The sequence below is a fragment of the Dasypus novemcinctus genome, unplaced genomic scaffold, assembly GCF_030445035.2.
Source record: "Dasypus novemcinctus isolate mDasNov1 unplaced genomic scaffold, mDasNov1.1.hap2 scaffold_176, whole genome shotgun sequence".
Classification (NCBI taxonomy): domain Eukaryota; kingdom Metazoa; phylum Chordata; class Mammalia; order Cingulata; family Dasypodidae; genus Dasypus; species Dasypus novemcinctus.
The window spans coordinates 420,196-442,149 of record NW_026688163.1 but is presented as its reverse complement, the minus strand read 5'-3'; the positions used below and the strand labels follow the sequence as shown (position 1 = coordinate 442,149).

Below are 21,954 nucleotides of genomic sequence, written 5' to 3'. Positions count from 1 at the left end.
GGCAGGCTGCACTTTCTTTCGCGCTGGGTGGCTCTCCTTACGGGCGCACTCCTTGTGCGTGGGGCTCCCCTACGCGGGGGACACCCCTGCATGGCAGGGCACTCCTTGCGCGCATCAGCACTGCACGTGGGCCAGCTCCACATGGGTCAAGGAGGCCCAGGGTTTGAATTGTGGACCTCCCATGTGGTAGGCGGATGCCCTAACCACTGGACCAAGTCCGCTTCCCGAGACTTCCAACTTTTTAACACATTCTGAAAAGAATAACCACCTCATGTTAATCTTGGGGCTAAACTTAAATACTGAGGTCAAGAAAAATATCACAGCCAGAGAAATTTATTTAAAAATAGAAACATACATACATTAGGCTTTAAAACAAAGTTTAAACAAGAGGAAGAAGCCATTTGGCCCAGGAGCCGGTGTGGGTCGGTGCTCGTGGCCGCACTCGGGACTGCGCTCAGGGCACCAGCTCCGCCCGAAGGACCTCCCTCCCGCCCAGGAACCCGGCACCTGCCGGGGGGCAGCACGAAGTGAGGGGCGCAGCTGCCGCCCGCCCGACACGGGCATGGGGCCGCCCTGACAGGCCGCGCAGGGGCAAGGCAGAGGCAGACCTGTCTGGGGCCTCCCAGGCGCCAAGAGCCCCCCGAGTGCAACACAAGGGCGGCAGGGAGGGCTGTGCGGAATGTTCTGGGGTTTTGGCAGATAGAGCATCAGGAATGGTTGCCCAAGTCTTCCAAGAATACTCCGTCGAGGGGCGCTCAGAACCGCTCCCCGCTGAGAGGAAGCAGAGGCGCAGGGGGCGCCGCCTCAGTCTGCGTGGTGCTTCCAGCGCGGCTTCTCTTCGTAGGACTCTCCAAACTCGTTCACTCTGCTCTTATCCACAGGATAAAGCCTGCAACGACACGCACACCAGTTACTTCCCAGCGCCACCGGCCTCTACGTGGACTCCGTTTCCTAAAGAGGATGAACGAGCACCCCGACTCCCCCCCCCCCGACTTCCTCCGACTCTCCCCGACTCCCCCCGACAGGCTGCCACGCCAATCACATCAGTCATCTCAAGGCCTACGGCCGCACCCGTTACGGCCTCTGCACCCCATTCCTCTGGGGTGCATCCCCCTCCCCTGGCACTTGCTAATGGTCCAGCCAGGGCCCTTCTCTCCAGGACCCCAAAGCCTGGCCAGCTAGAGGGTGGGGGACGGTGGCCAAGAGCGGAGCGGGGGGTGCTCGGCGAGTCCTCACTTCAGGGAGCTGGGAGAGGATGCTGGCGCAGCCTCCAGAGCTGGCGTGTGGGAGAGCGTGTGTGTTCTGAGCTCGGTTTTAAGCATTCTGAAAAGGTTATTTCCTTTCATGCTCGCAGAACCTCCCAGAGGGCGCCACTGTCAGTACCCCCAGTACGGACGAGGAAACCGAGGCACACGGAGGCTGACGAGCCCGTCCACAGGGCACAAGGGCGCCCTGGAGCTCTGCTGGCTGCTCACATGGCAACGTAGCAAGGTGCCACCTCTAAAAGGGGGTCCCAGCAGAAAGCCCAGGGTCCTGGCAGGACGATGTCCCAGGGCTGGAGAGGAGTGTCCGGGAGCTTGAGCGGCTTGTGGAGAGCACGGGGCTGGGGAGGGCCCGGGGGGCCCCAAGTGGTCCCAGGGGCCTGCGCCTGTCCTGGACGTGTCTCATCGGCCTCCTCCTGGCAGCTACTGGGAGCCGGCACTCGCGGGGAGACCAGCCAGCGAGGGCACAGGCCAGCCCTGCCCTTGCAGGGGCGGCCCAGGGTGGCTGGACAGGGCAGAGGGCTTCTGCTGGCCACCGCCCCTGGCCACGCAGCAGGAGCCACACGGGACTCCAGCCTGGGCACGGCCTGAGGGAACCCCAGGAGCCAGCATGTGGCCGGCTGGGGGGCTGCAGTGCCGTCGCAGGATAGGGGCTTCTGGACGAGCTCACCCGGGAAGAGGAGGGGGCTGCAGCCTGCGAGATGAAGAGGGACTCGGGAGCCGCCACCGCAAAGGTGGGCTCGCCGGAGCCCGACTCAAGGAAACCGCACGGGCCAGAGAGGAAGGAGACCAGAGCGCTGACCGCAGTGACGCCGAGGCGCCCGTCACGGTCCCTGGGGCCCCCCGAACCTCTGCCCGACCCCCAGGCTCTCCGCGATGCTGGATACTGAAGAGGAACTGGCCAGGGTGGGGCGGGAACTTCATTCAGCATGGCGCAGGGACGGGGGCAGAGAGGGACGCCAGTGCAGGGCCCGGCCCTCGGAGCCGCAGCGAGCAGGGCTGAGGCCTCCTGCAGGGACGGGGAGCAGGTGGGCCCGAGCCCCTGGAGGGAGGAGGAGCGGTCCCTGTACTGGAAGGTGCCGTACAGGAAGCCAGTGGGGGTGACGTGCAGTGGCCCTGCTTCCTTGCACCAGGGAACCTGGCAGGGCCCCGCAGGGGGTGGCTGTGCCAGGGGTGTCCTGCCCTGCCGGGAGCTGGGAGCGGAAGGGGCCTCTCCTGCCTCAGCTGGCGAGCCGTGGCCCGGGGGTGCAGAGAAGGCCACCCCTAGGGAGGGGGCTGCTCTAGGGACCCGAGGATGGAGGTGAAGCAAGCAGCTGGAGGGAACGTGGGTCTCTGGCCTAGGGCCCGAGCAGCAGGGACTGGCAGGGGCTGCTGGTCCCACCCCACGCCCTCTCTGCGCAGCCGGCAAGCTGGGGACCAGTGTGGGGGAGGCGGGGGGGGAGCCCTGTGGTCGGCCAGGTGTGTGACAAGCGCCTCCAGGAGCGCTTCTCAGTGAAGGGACTGGCGTGCCTGCCTCGGGGAGGGGGCACGGATGCAGAGCCCACGGGGTGGTGCTCAGACCCACTGAGGACAGAGCCCAAAGTCGTGTTTCCAGCGCCCTGAAGTTGGAGACCAGCCCGCACACTGCCGTGTGCTCAGCGGCCGCGCGTCAGATGGGGAGAGAACTGCACCGAAACCCGACCGGCGAGCGCCTTACACACTCAGTCTGAACGCTGAAGTCCTAGAAGCAGTGGCCTGTTCAGAACGGTCAGTTAAATGAGTCGTGAGGAAAGCGACCGTCTGAACTACCAGCAGGAGACGAGCGTGGAAGAGACCGCTGGGTCAGCGAAGGGGATGGCTTTAGGCCACACACCTCAACCCCACCTGCAGATCCGCTCTCCCAGTGAGCCAAGGGTCTGAATTGGAGCCGCTCCTTCTAACGGCACACGAGCTGAGAGCACACGCGCACACTCACCATCTTTGGTAAAGGTAAACGAGGAACACCACGTCGTCCCGAAAGCACGCCAGCCGGTGGGAGGTGGGCATGGTGATGATGAAGGCAAAGACGTCGTCGATGAACGTGTTGAAAGCCTGCGGCCAGCGAGGAGGGAGCGTGAGCGCAGGGCCCAGCTCTGCAGCCTCGGCCGGCCGCCACCACGCTGACAGCAAGCGGCTCCTTCAGCACAGGAGGAGGGTGCCCTGGACTCGGGGGGGAGGGCAGGCCCGGCTGCACCCGCTATCGACCCCACCCAGGTGCCAGCCGCGCTCCGCCCCTGCTCGGACATAGGATGTGGCCTCGCAGAACTGGGAAACACGAACTCGGGTTCCAGAGGAGAACATGTGCAAAGCACGTCCAACTCAGGATGGCTCAAACGTGCTTGAACGAGCACTGGGAGGCCCCGTTACCCCAACTCTATGGACAGGGGACTTCCCAGTCTCGCCAAGCAGCTTCCAGAATCAGACTCGACACGTGGGGGTTCAGGGATCGCCCCACACGTGGCAGGCTCCGTCGCTTCAATTTACTCCTACTTATCCACGTCAGCAGAGGAGAACCCTCCCTGCCCTTCCCAGGACGGAACAGACTCGTGCCAGGAAGGGCCTGGCGACGTGCCTTAGACTTGGGGGAAGTAACGTGGCGCTCACGCCACCCCAAGAGGCTCTCCAGCACACTGCACTACAGTTTCCCTTGAAAAGAAACCTTTCCTTGACAACAAGCACGTAGTTGTGGGATCCGTAGAAGATGCAGACGCGCCTGGGGGCCCCACTGCCTTGGGTGACAGCACACGGCGCGGTGGGTCCACCCTGCGCCAGGCACGTGCCTGCGCTGGACAAACATGGAGACCGACTGCTTGGAAACCGGCCCCCACCCAGCAGTGTATTTCTCGTCTGCTGAGTAGCCTTCTGTGAAGCTGTTTTCAGGGGTGCACAGAAGCTCATCTACAGCTATGTGGCACTCAGGGAGCTCTGGCAGATGCTTAGGTAACAACATCCATAATGCTGACGTGTCATCAAATCGGCCACCTTCTCCTTAGCGCAAACCCCCAGATCCAGAATTATGAGGTCAAGGGATGCACACTTTTAAACGAGTTTTACCAAGAGGTCGTGTGGCTTTCAGCTGACTGCTACCATGGCAACGGAGAGCCGGAGCCTTTCAAAGTTACCTCTGTGGCTCTTTTCTGCATTTTCATGGGGGATGACAACGTTTTTCAACAAAAATGACAGGCGGCCAACAAAAATGACAGGCTGCGATGACCCTCGTCCTGCTTGGAAAGGGCCCATCTCACCCCACCCTGCTCAGCGTCACGCCGACGCCGCCGAGCCGGTCAGCGCTTACCAGACGAGGACTCACCTTGTAGGTGAAGGCCTTCCAGGGCAGGTGAGCCACCGACTTCATCTGAGAGGAAGGAGGCACGGGTTATCGTGGGGACACGGCACCGCCCCCCCAGTCCCCCAAGACCAGCGCCAGCCTTACCTTGTAGTTCACGAACAGCTGGGGAAGCATGAAGAGAAAGCCAAAGGCATACACCCCTAGGAGAAATAAACGGCACGCGTGACGGCCGGCCGACGCGAAGCTCCTGAGAGCCACGCGCCCAAGGGAGGAGCTAACACCAGAAAATGCCACAGAGCCGGTGCTTCCACCGCGCAGCACACAGGCTGGTAAGCTGACGCGCCGTCAGGAAGCATGCAGAGAGCAAAGCCCTTTCCAGCTGGCAGCACAGCTCTATCTGCAAGCGGGTGCCGAGAGCACAGGCACCCCAGGGAGCTCGTGCAGCTGCCGCTTCCACCCCACAAGGCCCTGCCTTGGGGGCTGCAGGGAAAGGGGAGAGGCTGGTTGGGGTCGAGAGCGGGAACTCCACCCCACGAGCACAGCAGCCCCTGCCATGAACCCCGATATGGAAGCGGGGAAAAACCAGACTCACCGTTGACGAAGCTGTTGATTAGCCAAGAGTACCAACTGAAAGGAGAGAAAGGGATTCGCCTCGTGAAGCCTAACACGGTGTCAGCATGTGTCACGGTGACACGGACAGCTCCTTCACGAGCCTCTTAGAAACATCTGGCAACGCACATGGCAGCCAGGGCAGCAGAGGCCCTGAGCAAGAGCGGGTGCCAGAGCTGGGGACGTGGCCGGGGCAGTCCAGCCCCTCACCCGCTTCGGCACCACCCGGCGCCACAGCGCCCTTCCTGGCAAGCCTGCCAAAGCAGAGCAGGCCTGCAGACAGCACCTGCCGGCAAAGGCCGCTGAGAGGCCGGAAAACTCTGCACTGACAAATTTCTCTTCCTACCAGAATTCAGTAAGATCAAGAAGCCAAGGTCATTGGGGCCTGGCCTGAGCCTCGCCACTCTCACGAGAGCCGAGCGCCCCCCGTGCCTACATCCTCCTGGCTTCTGGGCGCTCACAGCCCTCACCGACGCCCTTGAACACGGCCGCTCTGTGGCTTGTGATCAACTTTCTCTTTTCCAATTCCATCCGATGTCTATACTAAACCCAGCGCACAGCAGGGAAACGCTGCGGTTCTCAGGCTGGCTGATGACACTGCATTTGCTGGTATGTGCTGAGCGGCCGCAGACGGCAGGCGCCCAGGCCACTTTGGAACTCATGGTCACCAGTGACCCACAGCCCGGCGGTGGACCCTGAGACCTGCTTCTCACCAGGCCTCCTCTCGCCATGTTCCCGAGACAGGACCGAGGCACAGGGGCCCCTCGCCCCAGGGGCAGGAGCAGGTGGCAAGGCAGGGGCTCAAGGTGACCGAAGTCCCCGGCTGCACAGGCACCACCCGCCGGGCGCCCTGCACTGACCACCACGAGCCGGGCGCGACCCGAGGGCACCTTCCCGGCGGCAGCAGGCGTCCCCCTACCTTTTATACTTGACGTTCAGGAGCGAGTAGACAGCGCCCCCGAGGCAGAGCGGGTAGAGCAAGTAGGACAGGTACTTCATGGCCTGCCGGGAAAGAGGAGATGCCCAGTTAAATACCCAAACGTCAAACCCAGCAGCGGGGTTCCTGTGACTGAGCGACGATGGAAAACAAACAACAAAGACACAAACCCATAACCCGTCAACGAGTAAACACTACGGAGCAGCACGCGAAGCAGCGGCTAGAATGACACGGGGGGTGCCTTGTAGGTGTCGAGTGGTGACACCACTGATCTACCCCAATCGGAATTACCAGAATGTTAATAAAAATAGCAATGCAAACCGGAGCCCGTAAAAATGAAAAATAAAATGATCTCTTTGCAGGAAACGTTACATTAAATCAAATTCACAACTCCGGCAGCCCAAACCAGAACGGGAAAGAGGAGGAAGGGCTGTTTCCGCACGGGTGCCTGCGGCCAGACGAGCCCAGGGGGCCGGGGGCCTGGCGCGCAGTACGCACTGGGGGGCCGGCTGCGTGGACACCGCTGCGTGCTCAAGAAGGGAAAACTCTCCCCAGTGGCAAGGTGGGAAGGGAAAGGCCCCATGCCTTCTACACCGGAGCTGGACGTGCATGCCCCGGGCTGGGGGCTACAACCCCACCTGTGCACAGCATGCCGGCGCCCCTGCCTCACCTGAGTGTCGTACTCCTCAGTTTTCCTTTCTGATTCACTCCAAGTGCCAAACTGTTGACAAATGCCATAAAACGAGTTAATCTGTGCAAGGAGGGAACGTAGCCGCAGCTTAGCCACACGTCACAAATCTGGGGCCATTTATGGCCGAGGAAGAGCCCCCGGAACCTGCTAGAAGCCCCCGCACCCTGCAGCAAGCTAAGACCCCCAGAGGCGCCTCCTTCGGACCCCGCCTTGACGCCCGCGGGTGGTAACTGCGCTTCCCTTCATCTGCCTAAGGACCCTCAGCGGACGTCCCGTGGGACTGATGGGGCAGCGCTGAGTCCCCGTGGCATCGGCCGGGCCAGGCCTCGCTGACACGCCTGCCATCCACGAAAGCGGACTCCGCGCAGCGCGTCCTGGCCTGTCTGGAGCGCAATGACCTTCTGAGGTTCCTACTCATGGAGGACACAGCATGTCTGCAGTTATACGGCTCGGCCAAACTCAGCTCTCGGTCCTGAACTGCCCAGGGAACTGGGCAACTGCCCAGGGAACAGGGCAACTGCCCAGGGAATAGGGCAACTACCCCGACCACGACTCCCAAGCTGCGGCCCTTCTGTGGGCCCTTCCGTCCAGATGTGGCCAGGACGTATCCTCAGTGGTCTCGCCCTACCTCAGAGGAGCGTCGGGCCGCGTGAAGACATGAGACCCTGCTTGTCCTTCCTCACGGCAGGGCTGCCAGTCACAGCGGGGGCAGCTCTGCTTCTGATGGTATTGACCCCAGGCCTTAGTGATTGGGGAACGCCCGGGTGAGTGGACCAAGAGTTTGCTGCGGCCAGAAAGCCAGCAAGAACGCCCCAGACGGGCTGGCGGCAGAGGGAGGGAGGCGCCTCCTGCGGTGGCCTGTCCACCCTCTGCAGTGCCCCCTGCCACCACTGCCCTGCGAGCCGCGCAGTAACAAGCAGACGGAGCAGCAGCCCCCGCCCACAGGGCAGTGCAGATGAGCCTGAGACTCGATGGCGCGTGAGCACCGACTGGCCAGGAGCAGAGGCGGCCTGGGCTCCCCGCAGCCAGAACCTCACCTGAAACGCAGGCCGCAGGCCTCTCCAAACAATGGTCATTTTCAACGCCTTTTTCACTTTCCACACCTGAGGGGCAAAAGAAAACTTGCAAATTTCAGTTACGGGAATAGACACATCAAACGCAGACGCTGTGGGCACGCCTCGGCAGCCACAGCTTGGGTCCCTGTGCCCCCAGCCTGCACCCTGGCTCTGTGAACCCCCACCATGGAAACGACCGACAGCCCCAGAGCCTGTCCCTGGCCTCTGCCTGGGGCCCCGGTGGCGCTACCCTCTGATCTCTCAGGAGGCTTGCAGTCAGCGCCTTGGGCCCGCACCTGGACGGCTCCCCCTCTCCTGACACCCACGTGGAAGGCCAGGGCGAGTCCCCCGGCCTTACCTGCCCCTCCTGCGTCCACCCCCGGGGGCTGACCAGGCGTGACGGGCCCCTGGCCTCCCCTCCCATTCTGCCCACTCCTCGTTCCCAACCCCAACACCATCCCTCAGGGCTCGGCCTCCAGTGCAACCCACCCACGGGCCCTCACCGCTCCAGACCCCTCCTGGCCCCGCCAGGCTGGATCCCGTGATGCCGAGCACCCCTGCCTACAGCACCCGGATGGTGAGCGAAGCCCCTCGCCTGCCCCCCTTCCCCGTCTCGAGAGGCGCCTGACCCACTGCCCAGCGCACGCCATCCATGGGCCCCAGCTCACGGTAAGAGGCAAGGCCACAGCCCTTTCTGCTCTCAGTGGTTAAAAAGTGCGCGGTGGCTGCCCCAACACGGCACCACGCAGCAAGTGTGGCCACTCCTTGGACAGGCACGTCCACGGAGAGCCCCGGAGCCCGAGGTCCCCTGGACCGCGCAGACCCGGGCCCCTCGCTCACCTCGATGGCCGCGCCGACGCCGGCCGGCACCAGCACCAGCAAGCTCGTCTGCTCGTCCAGCAGGAAGAGGAAGACCACGACGGTGCTGAAGCAGCGCCAGAGCACTAGGGAGAGTGGCAATGAGCGTGGCCGTGGCCCCAGCCCCCGCCCCAGTGCCCTGCCCAGCAGGCAGCAGGGCTTCCAGACCCCCGCGGCCCGCTGAGGGGGACCAGCAGAGGGGCTGAGGGCAGCGCCTGCCCCTCCACGAGGGCAGTGGCAGAGAGCACGCGAAGGCGCAGCCTTCTAAGGGCTGAGCCTACAGGGGGCCTCCTTCACAAGGCAAGCGCCACACACTTCCTCTCACACGCGGCACACAACGCCTTGTCTCAGGCCCGCCTCCCCACTGGCCTCATTCTCTTCAGCCACAAGCCGCTGGCCCTGACTGTCTCCAAGGCTGCCGGGCCCCGAGACGCACCCCTGCTCTACAACTGGGGGCTTGTCCTGAGAGGCGGTGCCCACGGCAGCCGGACCCGCTGACCGCCGCAGCGACAGGCAGGGCTGCTCCCTGGGGGTCTCCCACGCCCCTCACACTTCCCCCCACACTTGCACACGTGCTCACTCACTTGTGCATGCCTGCAGGCTCGCCCTCCACACTCGCAGGCGCCGCACACACAAAGCTTTAGAGGCTCTTCCCCTTCGTCCACACCAACTCATTTTCAAAGACAGTGAGCCACTGTCCACGGGACACGGGACCATGGGAGCAAGAAGGGGTGGGGGAGGCACTTGAAGTGCTGAAAGCAAGAAGCGGCCGCCGGGAGTTCTCCACCCCCACAAATGAGGGGGAAATTAAGACATTTCCAGGTAAGCAAAGCATGAAATGCAAAGACAGACGGTTCAGGGCTCTAAGAGGGTGGTGGGGTGGGGTGGGGTGGGGTGGGGTGGGACATGTATGACATGCACGGTTCCCACAATTAAAAGGAAAAGGGAAAACACTAAAGACGCAGCAACAAACCCAATACATGCTACTGGATGGAACCCAAGAACGGAGTACAAAAAGCTCACGTGACACCACTGGGCTGTGAGAAAAAATTGGAATGTAGACTTTACACATAAACTGGAAAGCAGACTAGAATCAGGTTCACATCAACGTTAGCTGCACAGTGCACCAAGGAGCTCCGAAAGCAAACATCCCGTTTGTAGGAAATTGTGGCAACCTGATATTATTCACGAATTCCAAGAGATAATGCTTGTAAACAGGTGTGCTCCTGAGTGTGACAGCCTTGGACTGTGACAGCCTTGGACTGTGACAGCTTCAGCTAAGATGTCTCTGACTACACCGAGACGAGGGCTTTGGTTCGACCACGTCACTAGGGCGCACAGGGTTGAGTGCCCAGCCCTTGGCGGGCTGAAGAAACAGATGCTCATGTGGAGCAGACACACAGAGACGAGCAAGAGAGCGAGCTCATGAGACACGGCAGAGGCCCCGGGAAGCGCATGAGCCTCCGTCCAGCCTAGGCTGGACCACGGAGCCTCAGGGGCCTGAGGAGGAAGGACGACGAGGACGGCTGGACCCTGCAGACGTCGCCCGCCGTCTTGCTTCAACCTTGGGCTGACTCTTTAGGGCCTTGTACTCCCAGCTTCTACCCCAAATCGATACCCTTCGTAAGAGCCAGCAGAGTTCTGGGACTCTGCGTCAGCGCCCTTTGGCTACGACAGAGTTGTATAAGGAAGCAGTACACACTCAAGGACTAGAATGTGTGCAAACGACACTAAATGTTCACAAAAGAAGAAAAAAAAAAAAAGAGAAAAAAAAATGCGGCACGCGGTGGCTCTGGGCACCTGGGCGTGCGGAGCACTGGAGCGTCCGTACGGGCACGGATGCCTTTTGCTACTGTCCTGGAAGTTTGAAGCTACTTCAAGATAAAAAATTTAAAGGTACAGTTTAAAGTTTACACACTGAATATGGTGACCTTTCCCTGCTAGAAGGACATGTGTACTTTGCACTAGTAAATACACAAACACACAGGAAAACTGGCCCAACCATGGATTACTTGACTTTAGTTTACCTGGATTCTTACTTTACATCTGTATTTACACCAAGTCCAAGACAAACCTAATTCTCCACTAAATGCGACCTTTTTTCTTAAAAGTTTTACTTATAAGCCCTGCAGCGATCCTCGTCCTCCCCCCGGGTCGTGATCAACCGTGCACTCAGCTGCGGGCAAGGCAGGAGTGCGGGAAGGCCCGGGGTCTTGGCAGGGCTGGACCTTGGGGAAACGTTACAAACCCCGAGCCACAGCCACTGCCCCACTCTGCTCCCCTCACCCTAAGATGCTGTGGGGGGAGGCGGGAGGACGTGACGGGCCCCAGCAGGACAGGCGGAGCGCTGGAGACACAGGAGCCCTGCAGGCAGGCAGGCCTCGGCCTTTTCTGGAAACAAAGAGCTCCTTCCCACTGCTGGCCCGGGGCCAACCCACCCGCCAAGGGCACAGGGCCGCGCGCAGAGCAGGCCCACTGGCCTCGGTGCCTCCCTCATTGCCCAGCTCCACCACATCCGCTAACACTCCAATTCTGCCACTGCACTTCCCACCACCCCCACCTGCCCCGAGTGTGCCCGTGATGCCTGCCCTGCCCCCAAGTGTGCCTGTGGTGCCAGCTCTGCTGGAACACTGCTCCAGAACCCAGCTGCCTCCTCCCTCCGTCGGGCTCTGCTTTTCTCTCCTGCCTGACTGGTGCCTGCTGGCCTCTCCTCTCCTCTCCCCACTGGGATGCACACTCCTTCCAGCCCAGAGCTTGGTGGCCACTGGAGGCCAGCACCCAGCACAGTTCCCGGCACAAGAGGACGTTTTTGAAAACTGGGAACAGGCATGCGCGTGAGGCCCTGGCTCTGCTTTGGGCCAGCCCAGAAGGCGGGATGACAGCTTCAGAGGCGCAGGGAGGAGATGCCTGCAGGGCAGGCGGATGGACGGCTGGGCTCCGCCCGCACCTCCTGTCTCCAAGGACAGCCCCTCCACCGGCAGCTGACCCACCAACGCTCTGGACGCAGCGCCTGGCTGCGAGGCCCCCGCTTCCTCCCAACCAGGCTTCCCTGGGGCTCCAGCCCTGTCATCTCTCTCCACAGGCTGCTGACTATACCACATAAAGCAAGTGAGGCTTCTGCCTGTCATTAGCCAGCAGGAAATCTGGGGAGCACTAGACAACAGCCTGGAAAAGGGGGCCTTTGGCAGAGGGCCCTGGGCATAAGAAGCCCGTAATAAATGCCAATTAAACAAATGGGAGGAAGACGATGCTGCAGCAGGGAAGGCGTCAGAGCAGGCAGTGGAGACCACGGAGGGAAAACCCCACGGGGAGCCGGGGGAGAGCAGATGGAGGGCACGGGGAGGGGCCCAGGCTGGCAGAGGCAGGGGCACCAGCGCGGGTGGCATGGGTGTCAGGCTGCAGCTGGCTCCCGCGGGCCCTCTGACCTCTGCTAAGGCCGGCCACGGCAGGGGATGTGCCTGACAGCTCCCGGGGGTGAAGGTAAGGGCCGAAACAGCCCCTCCAGCCACGCGTGGGACCCAGGTCACCGTGTGCTGTCGCCAGCACCTGCCACGCGGACCCGTGAGCCCTGCCCTGCACTGGTCTTTACTGGCAGGAGGTCGACCAGAAGGAGCATGCGAAGTGCTCTTAGGGACCCACCTGCTTTGGTGGACATTCCAATCATGCTCTTCTTTTTCTTCCAGAAACTGATGTCGTTCTTAAATGCCAGGAAGTCAAAGAGAAGCTGAGGACAACAGACAGGATAGAAACTTGTACCCGTTGTTCCTCTACTCACATTATCCATGTGAGGTCACAGGGCCCCTGCCCCAACTTCAACAGCGTGCCCCTTCAGACGGGGCCCGGCCTCTGTCGGATGCACCCCCGCTCCACCCCAGCCCTCCCCACGCCTCCTGCACGTCAGAACAGCCTGGAAGCTGGGTCTGCAGGGGCACTCTTCAAAGCAAGCATCTTAGACTCAGCCATGGGGACGCCTGCAGGGACCCCTAATGCCCTGCCGCGGGTGCTGCCACGGCGACTGGACCTGCTGGGCGCTCGCAGCCTCGGGGTGCGCGGTTTTGCTTCCCGGGACGGCACCGAGAGGGTGGCAGATACCGGCCTCTTAGTAAAGACTGTCGTTTATCGCCTGATAAGGCTTTGGAACGTCCTGGCCTGACGGGAGGTCCACGTCGGAGGCGCTGCCCTGGCTGCCCGTGGATGCCGGAACCTGGCTCTTAACCCCCACCCAGCAGCCCCAGGAACCGCCACTCTAGCAGCCTGAGGCTGCGCATACGGCAGCGGTGGAAGCACAGGGCTCTTCTGTCACCAGACCTCTGAGGCGCCACACCAGGGCGTATGTCACCGGGTGGTTGTCTGGCAACACCCTACGGTTATCTGATCAGTGTCGCCATCACTCAGGGAATTCGTGACTTCTTTTAAAGCCTGTCCTCCACGCAGTGAAGCACGAAAGGCAGCCAGGCCGACGGAGGGTGCTCCTGCACCCAGACCTCCCAAGGGGGAGCATGAGCGCCGGTCACGGCTGCCTGTGGCTGCTGGGTGAAGGACTCCCGGGCTGAGTGGCGCAGCCTGGGCGCCCCACAGCCAGCACTCCTGCCCTCAGGGCACTCACGTGGAAGGCTGCCACAAAGAAGGTTAGGGCCAGGAAGTACAGGTTGGTATCGACGAAAATGCCTTTGACCTCATCCGCGTCTTTCTCTGAAAACCCTGCAAGAGCGAAAGACACATGCTGTAAGGGGGAACGGGCCATCTCACCCTTACCTAACGTTACAAAGACGCTTCAGAACGCAGAAACCTGTTCAAATCTTGTGAACGGTGAAAATTCACTTGACCAAATTGTAGCACCTCAACTACTACGTTCTGAACAAAGAAAATGTTTGGATAATCACCAAGTAGCCTTTCAAAGAGATGAAAGGAAACGATACCGGTGACCTCTTCGATTAAAGTTACATGAGAACACCCGCATGAAAGAGCCTGGGCGCTGCGCTCGAGTACAAGTTGACACGAGCCAGGCTCCAGGCTCCTCGGCGGCCGGTGGCCACGCGCTCGGGCAAAGGCTCACCCGCAGCTCCCGCGCCCGCAGCAAACGCACCGAACTGCTGCAAGGAGTGCACGGCGTCCTGCATGTGAATCCAGAAGCGCAGCTTGCCCAGCGAGATCCTGTCGTAGGACACGGTCAGAGGCAGCTCGGTGGTCGAGCGGTTGATGATCTGCACGGGGAGCAGAGGCCGGACGCTGATACCACAGGCCTGAACGCAGCCGCGCCCTCCAGGGACAGCTCGGACCCTCTGCCCATACCCCGCGGGCGGCCCGCGATGCCGCCCCCCCACGCCTGTGCCCACCGCGCCTTTCTACCTCCTCCAGGCCAACCACAGGGCCTCACTGCCCACAGCGATGGACCAGCGCCTGCCACGGCCTGGCCCGGTCTCCTCTGAAGACCTGACCCGAGCCAGCAGGGCCAGCCTCACCGCTGCTCTCCTGGGCACGCAGCCCCTGCTCCCGTGTCTCCTCTGGAGGGCAAAGCTCTGCCTACAACCTCCCGCCCCGGGGCCCTCCCATCTTCTCACACCCACGTCCCTCCACAAGAGTCTCTCCTTTGCACCGTTTCCTTTCGGGCACCCACTAGAGCAGGCAGCCCATGAGCCTGGCTTTCCACACCAAACACAAGGCCTGCCCAGCCGGAGACCAAGTGCGCCAGCCAGCATCTGCCAGGAGCCCGCCAGGTGCAGCCCACGGTGCTGGGGCCAAGGCCGCACAGGGACCCCAGGGCTGCACAGGGACCCCAGGGGCTGCAGCACCCTTCCTGAAGGCTGGGATTCAAGTGCATACCCGTGCCAGTACACAACTACATACTCACACACACTCACACACACCCCTGCCAAGGCCAGGGCTCGAGGAGGGCAGGGTGGGAAGGAGCGCAGCGCAGGGCAGCCCGCTCCTCACTGGAGGAGGAAGGTGCTGTGGGAGGCAGCGGAGGCTTCGCGGAAGCGCAGCTCTCAAGTTAGGCTCCAAGGACATGGCGGCTTGGTGCCTGGCGTGGGTGGGGTCTCACAACCAAGCAGGGCGGCACCAGTGGGCCTGGGGTGTCACAGAAGCACTGGCGCCAGGAGGCCACGGAAGGAGAAGCAGTGGCAGGCTGCGGCTGTCGCTCCGCAGGCACTTTAAAGTGAGCCTTGGCCCATGGCACAGCGGCGGCCCCACGTCAAGAGCCTTCCACGCAGCCGGGTCCAGACGCAGGATGTCGACTGGGTGCCACACCGCTGACGTCCTGCCCCAACGTGCCCTCCAGGGGCCCCTCCACCTGAGCCAGCAGGGCCCCCTGGCCAGCACTCCACGAGCCAATGCCTGGACATGCCTTCCCGTGGGAACCCGGGTTCTTGGCCACCAGCCTTACTGAGCCACCCCTGCAGGCCCTGCTGGCCGCGGCACAGCCATTCGGTCATTCCTTGCCACATGCCCGCCAAGGGCCAGCACAGGCAGGCCGTAACCTTGGCTAATCACCTGCAAAGGACTGCTTCCATTGATGGAGCAACGCCTCATGTGTTTTGACAAAATTTGGTGTGTCCCAAGGTTTGCCAATACCCCGCAGCGCACACTGTCCTCCAGGAAGGGCAGGCAAGGGCAGCTGGGCCGCCAGGAGAAAACCAAGCAGGCATGAGGGGAGCATGGAGCTGTCCAGCCTGCTTGTCGCCCCCTGACAGCCCTGCCTGGCCGCAGGAGCCACTGAGCTGGGCCCAGGTGCGAGGAAACAGCTGATCGGGGCGATGGCCACTCCTGACACTGAGGCAGGGTGGGTGCCCGGTGCCCATTTGCTGCTCACGTGGCATGCTCCCTACTGCCCAGCCGCGTGCCCTGGTGTGAAATGGGGGTGCTCCCTCATGTGTTGTGGCACCCGCTGTGTGTTGAGTGCTCACAAATGGCGGCCGTGGCGGTGGGAGAGGTGGCGCAGGGCAGGGGCAAGAGCGTGTGGGGGTCCAGGGTTTTACAGGTAAGCCCAACTGGTGGCTGTTCCAGGACTGGCAGCAGGACCTGAGGAGTGTGCTCAGCACCGCCCCTGGCACCTCGCCGAGAGGACCCAGGCCCATTGCTCTCAGGACACCCAGAGCAGGCCCTATGCCCGCCATGGCAGCAGGCCGCCCCCCGCCCCAGGCAGTGTGTGGGAGTCGAGGCGCCTGCTCTGGCCCCTCCTCTGGCCCCGTGCTGGCTGACGCAGCAGGAGCACTCTCGGGATCCTGCCGGCTCAGCTGCGCGTGACTGGACATCCGCGGGGTTCCCTAGGACAAGCCCCACCACGTGCGCTCTAAGCACCATGTTACTACAGGATTTTTCAAGAACGTGTCACTGTGAGGCTGCTGAGGCTAGCTGAGCCCCCATGCCAGCAAGCAGAGAGCTCAGACCACAACCAGAGCCCACATCGTCCCTGCCCTGACACCCTGAAACGGACTTCCTGCCTCACACGAAGCCACGTACCACATTTTAAAACAATGTCCTGAGGAACCAGGCGCTGCTGGCAGGGCGGGGGCTCACTCACCATCAAGTCCTTTACACGGCTGCTCAGCTGGTCGATGAAGAGGATGGGCAGGTAATGCACAGTTTTTCCTAGCTGGATCCTGCAGGGCGTAAACACTTCCGTGAACACTTTCACCTCCAGAGGAAGTACACGTGTCCCTGAGAAACTATATTTACCAGGGAACTCACGGCCGGCACAAGTCCCGGCAGTAACCCCCAGATACAACCCAGCCCCTCTGAGGCAGGAGAACCCAGCAGCCGCACGAACGGCGCAGCCCTCGCTCACAAATATGCCGTCAGAAGTGCTGGAGCCCCCAACAGGCAACGGGGAAACAAACCAGGACAGCAGCACAGCAGAATACGAGAAACGCCACAGGCAGAGGGCAGGCGTGCGCTCACCATGCACGGCCTCCCATTCGGGCCCTCTGGTGATCATCGTGGTCAGTTCCACCACCTGGAGGTGGCTTCAAACGGAGGGACAGAAAGGCCGCGCGCCCCCGGAACCCCTGCTTCAAGCCCCGCTGGCCAAATGAGGCACTGCAGCTGGCTCCCCAGGCCCACCCACTCCTCGGGCCAGGGGACACACGCCAGCACCCACCATGAGCCAACCCGCAGCGCCGGCCCTCGCACGGACAAGCGGCACTCACATCTTCATGTACCGATGCACGTCGGCGGGGAGAGAGGCACCGTCAAAGACGAAGTCGTCCACCATCACGTTCAGGGTCAGCCGCGGCCTCCAGTGGGAGACGGGCTCGTCCAAGGCACTGGTCTGCCGCTCCTCAGCTTCGACCTGCTGGCGGAGAGAAGGGAGGCTGCACGCGGAGCACGGGGAGCCCAGCACCGCCTGCAAGGGCAGCAGGCCCGCACCCTTCCCGGGAGACCAGGGCGAGGAGCGACCGCGAGGCCTGCGGGAGGGCCGGGGGCCGCCCACTCCCCCGGCTCCCACCGCACGCCCACCCCTCCTCGACACAAGGCGGATGTGCTGCTCCTGCACCGCGTGGCCACTCTTCTCACCCACACCTGTTTCCGAATCGCCACACTAAGCGATCTTCCCACCAGTCCTGACAAGGCCCGCGTGCCCTGTGCCACCTGTAGTGACCTACCATGTCTAGACTTAGAGCAGCACTGCCACTGGGGAGGAGACTTAGCCAAACACGTGCCGTTGTTTAGATGTGTCAACAACTGGACATCAATCTCAGGTAAAATTAACTTCCAAAAAGAAACCCTGACAGGAAAATCTTATTTAATTTCAGACCTACACGACCACCTCTAGGAAGCAGTATCGTTTTATTTACCACCAGCCTAAAGATACAGTTGAATTATGACTTACACTAAGAATGGTTTTCCAAATAGTTAACAACAGCCAGCATTCATTCAGCATTTGCTTTTTCCCAGAGACAGTTCTAGCCCTTCACGTACGTCACCTCATTGAGTCCCCACAGAAGCCCCAGGAGGGGGGCCGTTACCTCCCCACGGGAACAGAAGGGGCATCTTTCCGAGGACACAGAGCAGATGCGAGGACAGGATTTAACCTGGAGGCCATCAGCGGTGAGAACACGGGCTTGTAGGCTTTCACAACGGAGTTTCGAAACCTTAACCATGTGACAGTCCTCTCTCTCTACATTTGTAACTACTTGTACAGATGCTTCCTGAAGAGCTGCAATCTTTTTTCACTAATCATCACATCTTCTAAACCACACAGATGTACTGGAATTCCCTTCTTTTACCCACAACCTTGTTAATAACTGCTCACATGATTTCCCGGTATTTTTTTGTAAAACATGGTTTTCTACAGATATACAAAATACAACTATGCATATAGCTTTCTGAAAATTTTAAATTATACTCTTAGAATAAATGCTCAAGAGTGGTCCAGTCCACTGCTCGACTCCCTGCAAGCCGACCCACTCTGAGTGGCTGCTGATGAGAAGGCAGGTGCCTCTGCAGCTGAAGCATGCACAGCACTTGCTGGGGCTGCGGGCAGGGCCTGAGCGGGGGTGTGGGTGAGGATAAGCTTCACCGCTGGAGTCACTGATCTGGCAGAAAAATGATCTGCAAACCCACCAGAAAGTATGCAGTCAAAGACAAATGCACCAAAAACTCAAAGACACATGCCAGTAGCACTCACACGGCTTTCCTTCCCCGCTGAAGGCACAGCAGCCCTAGCCTCGGCTGCGCACATGCATCTACAGTGAGCGGGAGCAGGCGTCCCGCAGTTAGTGAGCTGAGGACTTACCTGTGCGGCAGACTCCCCAGTGAGAAGATTGATTTCTTCTGGTTTGGGGACCATGTAGGTGGTAAGAGGACTTACTAAGTGCACCTGCTTCCCATCATGCCAAGGCAGGATCCCAGCATGATGGAGGAAAATGTAGGCGTACAGAGTCCCATTGTTTCTTGTTTTCTTTGGTACAGAAACATTAACAGTCCTAAAACAAGACAAATTATGATTCCAATGACACTCATTATAGTCCATGTCTATGCACACAATGGAAACTTATTTTTATAAATAACACTATTTCAAACCAACGTATTTAGTCCTGAAGCACTAAAATTGAAACTCACCTGCCTCTGATTATACTGAAAGTACTAACATCTGTGTTCACGGGGCCAGTCAATTCTACTAAACAACACAATGTAAGAAGCACAAGATTTCCTTAAAGCCACAGAAACAAAGCCCAGATTCCAGAGACAAAAGTGTAACCACACACCCCAAATGTGTATCTCTTACACAAAAGGAAATGCTCGGAAATAGTTGACATGGGCCATGTTTTCTTTCTTTTTCTTTTTTAAAGAAAGAACAGATGATGAACCACAAAGACCAACTTCCAGGGCTCTGGGGGGCACTTGCCCATGCAGCACCACGGGGTCAGCCCCCACGAGGCCCTGCTGGCCAGTGCTCCACGGGGCCTGTCTCTGTACTTGCACACCCTAGCTCAACCTCCAAGCCAGAGGACCACAGGAAAAGCCAATAGGCCACCTGGTATGATTCTTCCATCATTCCCCTCTTTCTTAAAGTTTAAGGCTACAAATGTATGACTGGAGGCTTTGCTAAGAGAGGACATTCAAACGCAGTCAGAGAAGCCAGAAGTCCAAGAAAGCCACTGGAGGATGCCAAGGGCATCGCCATGTGATGGAGGATTATCCTCACCAGAATGCCACCAACTCTGGGAGGATGCATGGCCCTGTCAACATGTTGACATGAGACTTGTGGTCTCCCAAACCATGAGCCAATAAATTCTTGTTGTTTAAGCAAACAAAAAAAAAGTTTAAAGCCAAAAACTGAGTAATGTCTGCTATCATGGGAAACACAAGGATATATATGGCTCCTCACCATCAAATAAAAAGTATCTCCTGACAAGGAGGTCTCCAAGGGGCGCACTCAGGAGTAAGAAGCTGGGTTTGTGCCTCACATTCCCCAGTAGCAGCCCCCTGAAATGAATATCCCAAGACAGGGCCGAGGGCCAGCACTCAGGGAGGCTGCACCAAGGGCACTCATGCGCCTCTCTCCTCCAGGCTTGGAGTGCTCATGCCAGGAGAAATGGAAAACCTCGCCATCTACCCTTGGCCACCAGCCCAAGGCCCAGTACAGAGGTGGCAGTACTCACATCTGTGAATTGGAACTGAAGGCAGATGTTTACAGAACAGGTTCTCAAAGTGTGGGCAGCTGAAAGAGCCTGCGTTTTCTGCTTCCACCTCTTGGAGGCACAAAGAGGTCAACACCTGCCCCGGGAGGCCCCTCAGAAACCAGCCCATGGGCCTAGGGCCTGGCAAAGCACTGCTCTCTTGGCACGGAATGATCCCATGGCCCTCCAACGGGCTTGCGGGACACTGGGGCCCAGCACAAAGTGAAACATTTTTATGACTGTATTGTCTGCTACCTCCCAGATAAAGAAGAAGCATAAAGAATTTTGAAAATTGCTTTTAAAATTAAACTTGCTGAATATGTTGAAATTGGAACCATATGTTAAGTATGACTTTAAAAATTACTCTATACATGTGAGCATCTTTTATATTGTTGCAGTTCACCTAATTATAATTGTCTCCCTATTCTTTCCTCCACTCCTATCTTTCCTCCCCGACAGGTACCTGACTACATCCACTGGGAAAAGCCAAGCTGTCACTGTCACACAACAGCCCCTTGGTGCCTATGCCTTTACAAGTTCTCTGTTCTCACACTGCAACCAAATGCGCCACTTGTGAACTTGAGTGTAAACTTGTAGGGTGTGTTCCAGCAGTGGTTATTTCCTTAACAACAAACCCACAATCTACTTTCAAAGAAAACAAGTTTGATTGTTCACATATCACACACTGGTCTCCAGTTAAAATATTCTATCATTTACATGATAGTATACAGACTGCTTCTAGAAGGAAACCTGATTCTGTATATATGCTCACTTTTAAAAAACATAAACAGCAGTTCTCAAGGTTTCTTCAGCTAATCATGAGTAACATAAACCACTGGAACTTGGTCTCCTAACCATACCTTTCAAATTTGGACTCCACATCAAAATCTTCCACGTTCAAGACCAGATCGATGTTGTTCTCAGCACCGAGGTTAGAGCGAGTGGTGGTATACACACTTAGCTGGATAGGGATGGGAAAGAGTTACTTTAGCAAGGCCCTGGCAGAAAACATGCATTCCAAACAGCCAGCTAACCGTGAGGACAACCTGACCAGTTACTAAATGGGGAAAAGCTTCATTTCAAATTCAAAAGAGAGCTTCCAGCTCCAACAGGTGGTAATGTTCGAAATATCCACAGCAAAAGAGGAATTTCCCAAAGTGTGTGTAGCTGGTAGGGAGGGGATCTGCAGGGCAGGAGGTAAACTGAGTTTGGTGCCTCCAAGTGGGGTGATCCCTGCTGCCTGCCCAGGAACACTGTACAGGCAGGGCCTTCAGGCAATGGGAGTCGGGCAGGGAGACAGGGAGAGCCCCTGCCTTGCCCAGCCCCTGAGTCGTGGCCCAGAAAACAAGCACCGGCGAGGGAGCCCGAGGGGTCCGAGCTCGGGCGGGGCGACAAGGGGCGCCAAGAGCCCCGGGACCCCCTCCGGCGCTCACCTGCAGCTTGGGCCTCCGTGCCAGGTAGGGCTGGATGCAGTTGCCGTCGCCGGCGCACGGGCGGGTGTAGACGATGCCATACATGACCCAGCAGGTGTGCACCACGTACACCACGAACACGCCCACCACCAGGCTCGTGAAGGAGCTGCGGCCACTCCACATGGCGCCCCCGCCGCCGCCCCCGCCGGGCTGAGGGAGGCGCCGACCCCGGCCCGCTGCGCCGCCGCGGGCCCTCGCCCACCCGGCGCCCTGAGGACGCTCCGGCCGCCGCGCTCACGCGAGAGCCGCCGCGCGCCGCCGCCACCGCCGCGGGGGAACGAACGCGCCGCGCGCCGAGGGCCGCGGGCCGCCCTGCATGCTCTCGGCCGCGGCCGCTGCGACCTGTCGCCGCGGGATTCGCCCGGAGCTAGCACCGCCGTTTCCGGGCCCGGCGCCGCCCGCCGGAAGTGCCCAAGCTGCCGGAAGCGCCCGCGCGCAGCCCCCTGGGAAGTGGAGTCTTGGCGCCGCCGCGCCTACCTCAGGGCCGTGGCGCGCCGTAGTGACGTCGTCCGTCCGCGCCCACAGCTCCCCGAGCTCAAACCGGAGAGTCGGCAAGTTCCCTGAGCCGCCTCCCGGGCTAGCGGGGTGGAGGTGAAGCGACGGGTGGGCTGCCGAACTGGGGCTTCCGGGGAGGGAG

The 21,954-nt window shown here is 60.0% G+C and overlaps 1 protein-coding gene across 2 annotated transcripts; it reads right to left on the bottom strand.

Moving 5' to 3' along the window:
* Positions 1–317: 317 nt before the first annotated feature.
* Positions 318–21,521, bottom strand: CLPTM1L (CLPTM1 like). Of its 2 annotated transcripts, none has more exons than XM_012525799.4 (17): positions 21,279–21,521; positions 20,706–20,806; positions 18,459–18,648; positions 16,870–17,012; positions 16,245–16,323; positions 13,806–13,923; positions 13,326–13,420; positions 12,359–12,443; positions 8,702–8,805; positions 7,844–7,909; positions 6,786–6,836; positions 6,098–6,180; positions 5,162–5,196; positions 4,714–4,769; positions 4,591–4,635; positions 3,217–3,332; positions 318–889 (listed from the first exon to the last, which is right to left on the bottom strand). In XM_012525799.4, exons 1-17 carry the CDS (start codon positions 21,438–21,440, stop codon positions 805–807), a joined length of 1,614 nt encoding a protein of 537 aa, XP_012381253.1. In that variant the 5' UTR covers positions 21,441–21,521; the 3' UTR covers positions 318–804. The 2 variants fall into 2 exon arrangements, with proteins under 2 accessions (XP_012381253.1, XP_004460240.1); XM_004460183.5 differs by having other exon boundaries at positions 16,870–17,015; positions 21,279–21,520.
* Positions 21,522–21,954: the final 433 nt, after the last annotated feature.

Coding starts and splice junctions, on each gene's coding strand:
- CLPTM1L (XM_004460183.5), bottom strand. CDS start 21,440: ATGTGGAGTGGCCGCAGCTCCTTCACGAGCCTGGTGGTGGGCGTGTTC. Junction 17,016..18,458: donor CTGGGGAGTCTGCCGCACAG/GTAAGTCCTCAG, acceptor TCTCTCCGCCAG/CAGGTCGAAGCTGAGGAGCG. Junction 4,770..5,161: donor AATCAACAGCTTCGTCAACG/GTGAGTCTGGTT, acceptor TATTTCTCCTAG/GGGTGTATGCCTTTGGCTTT.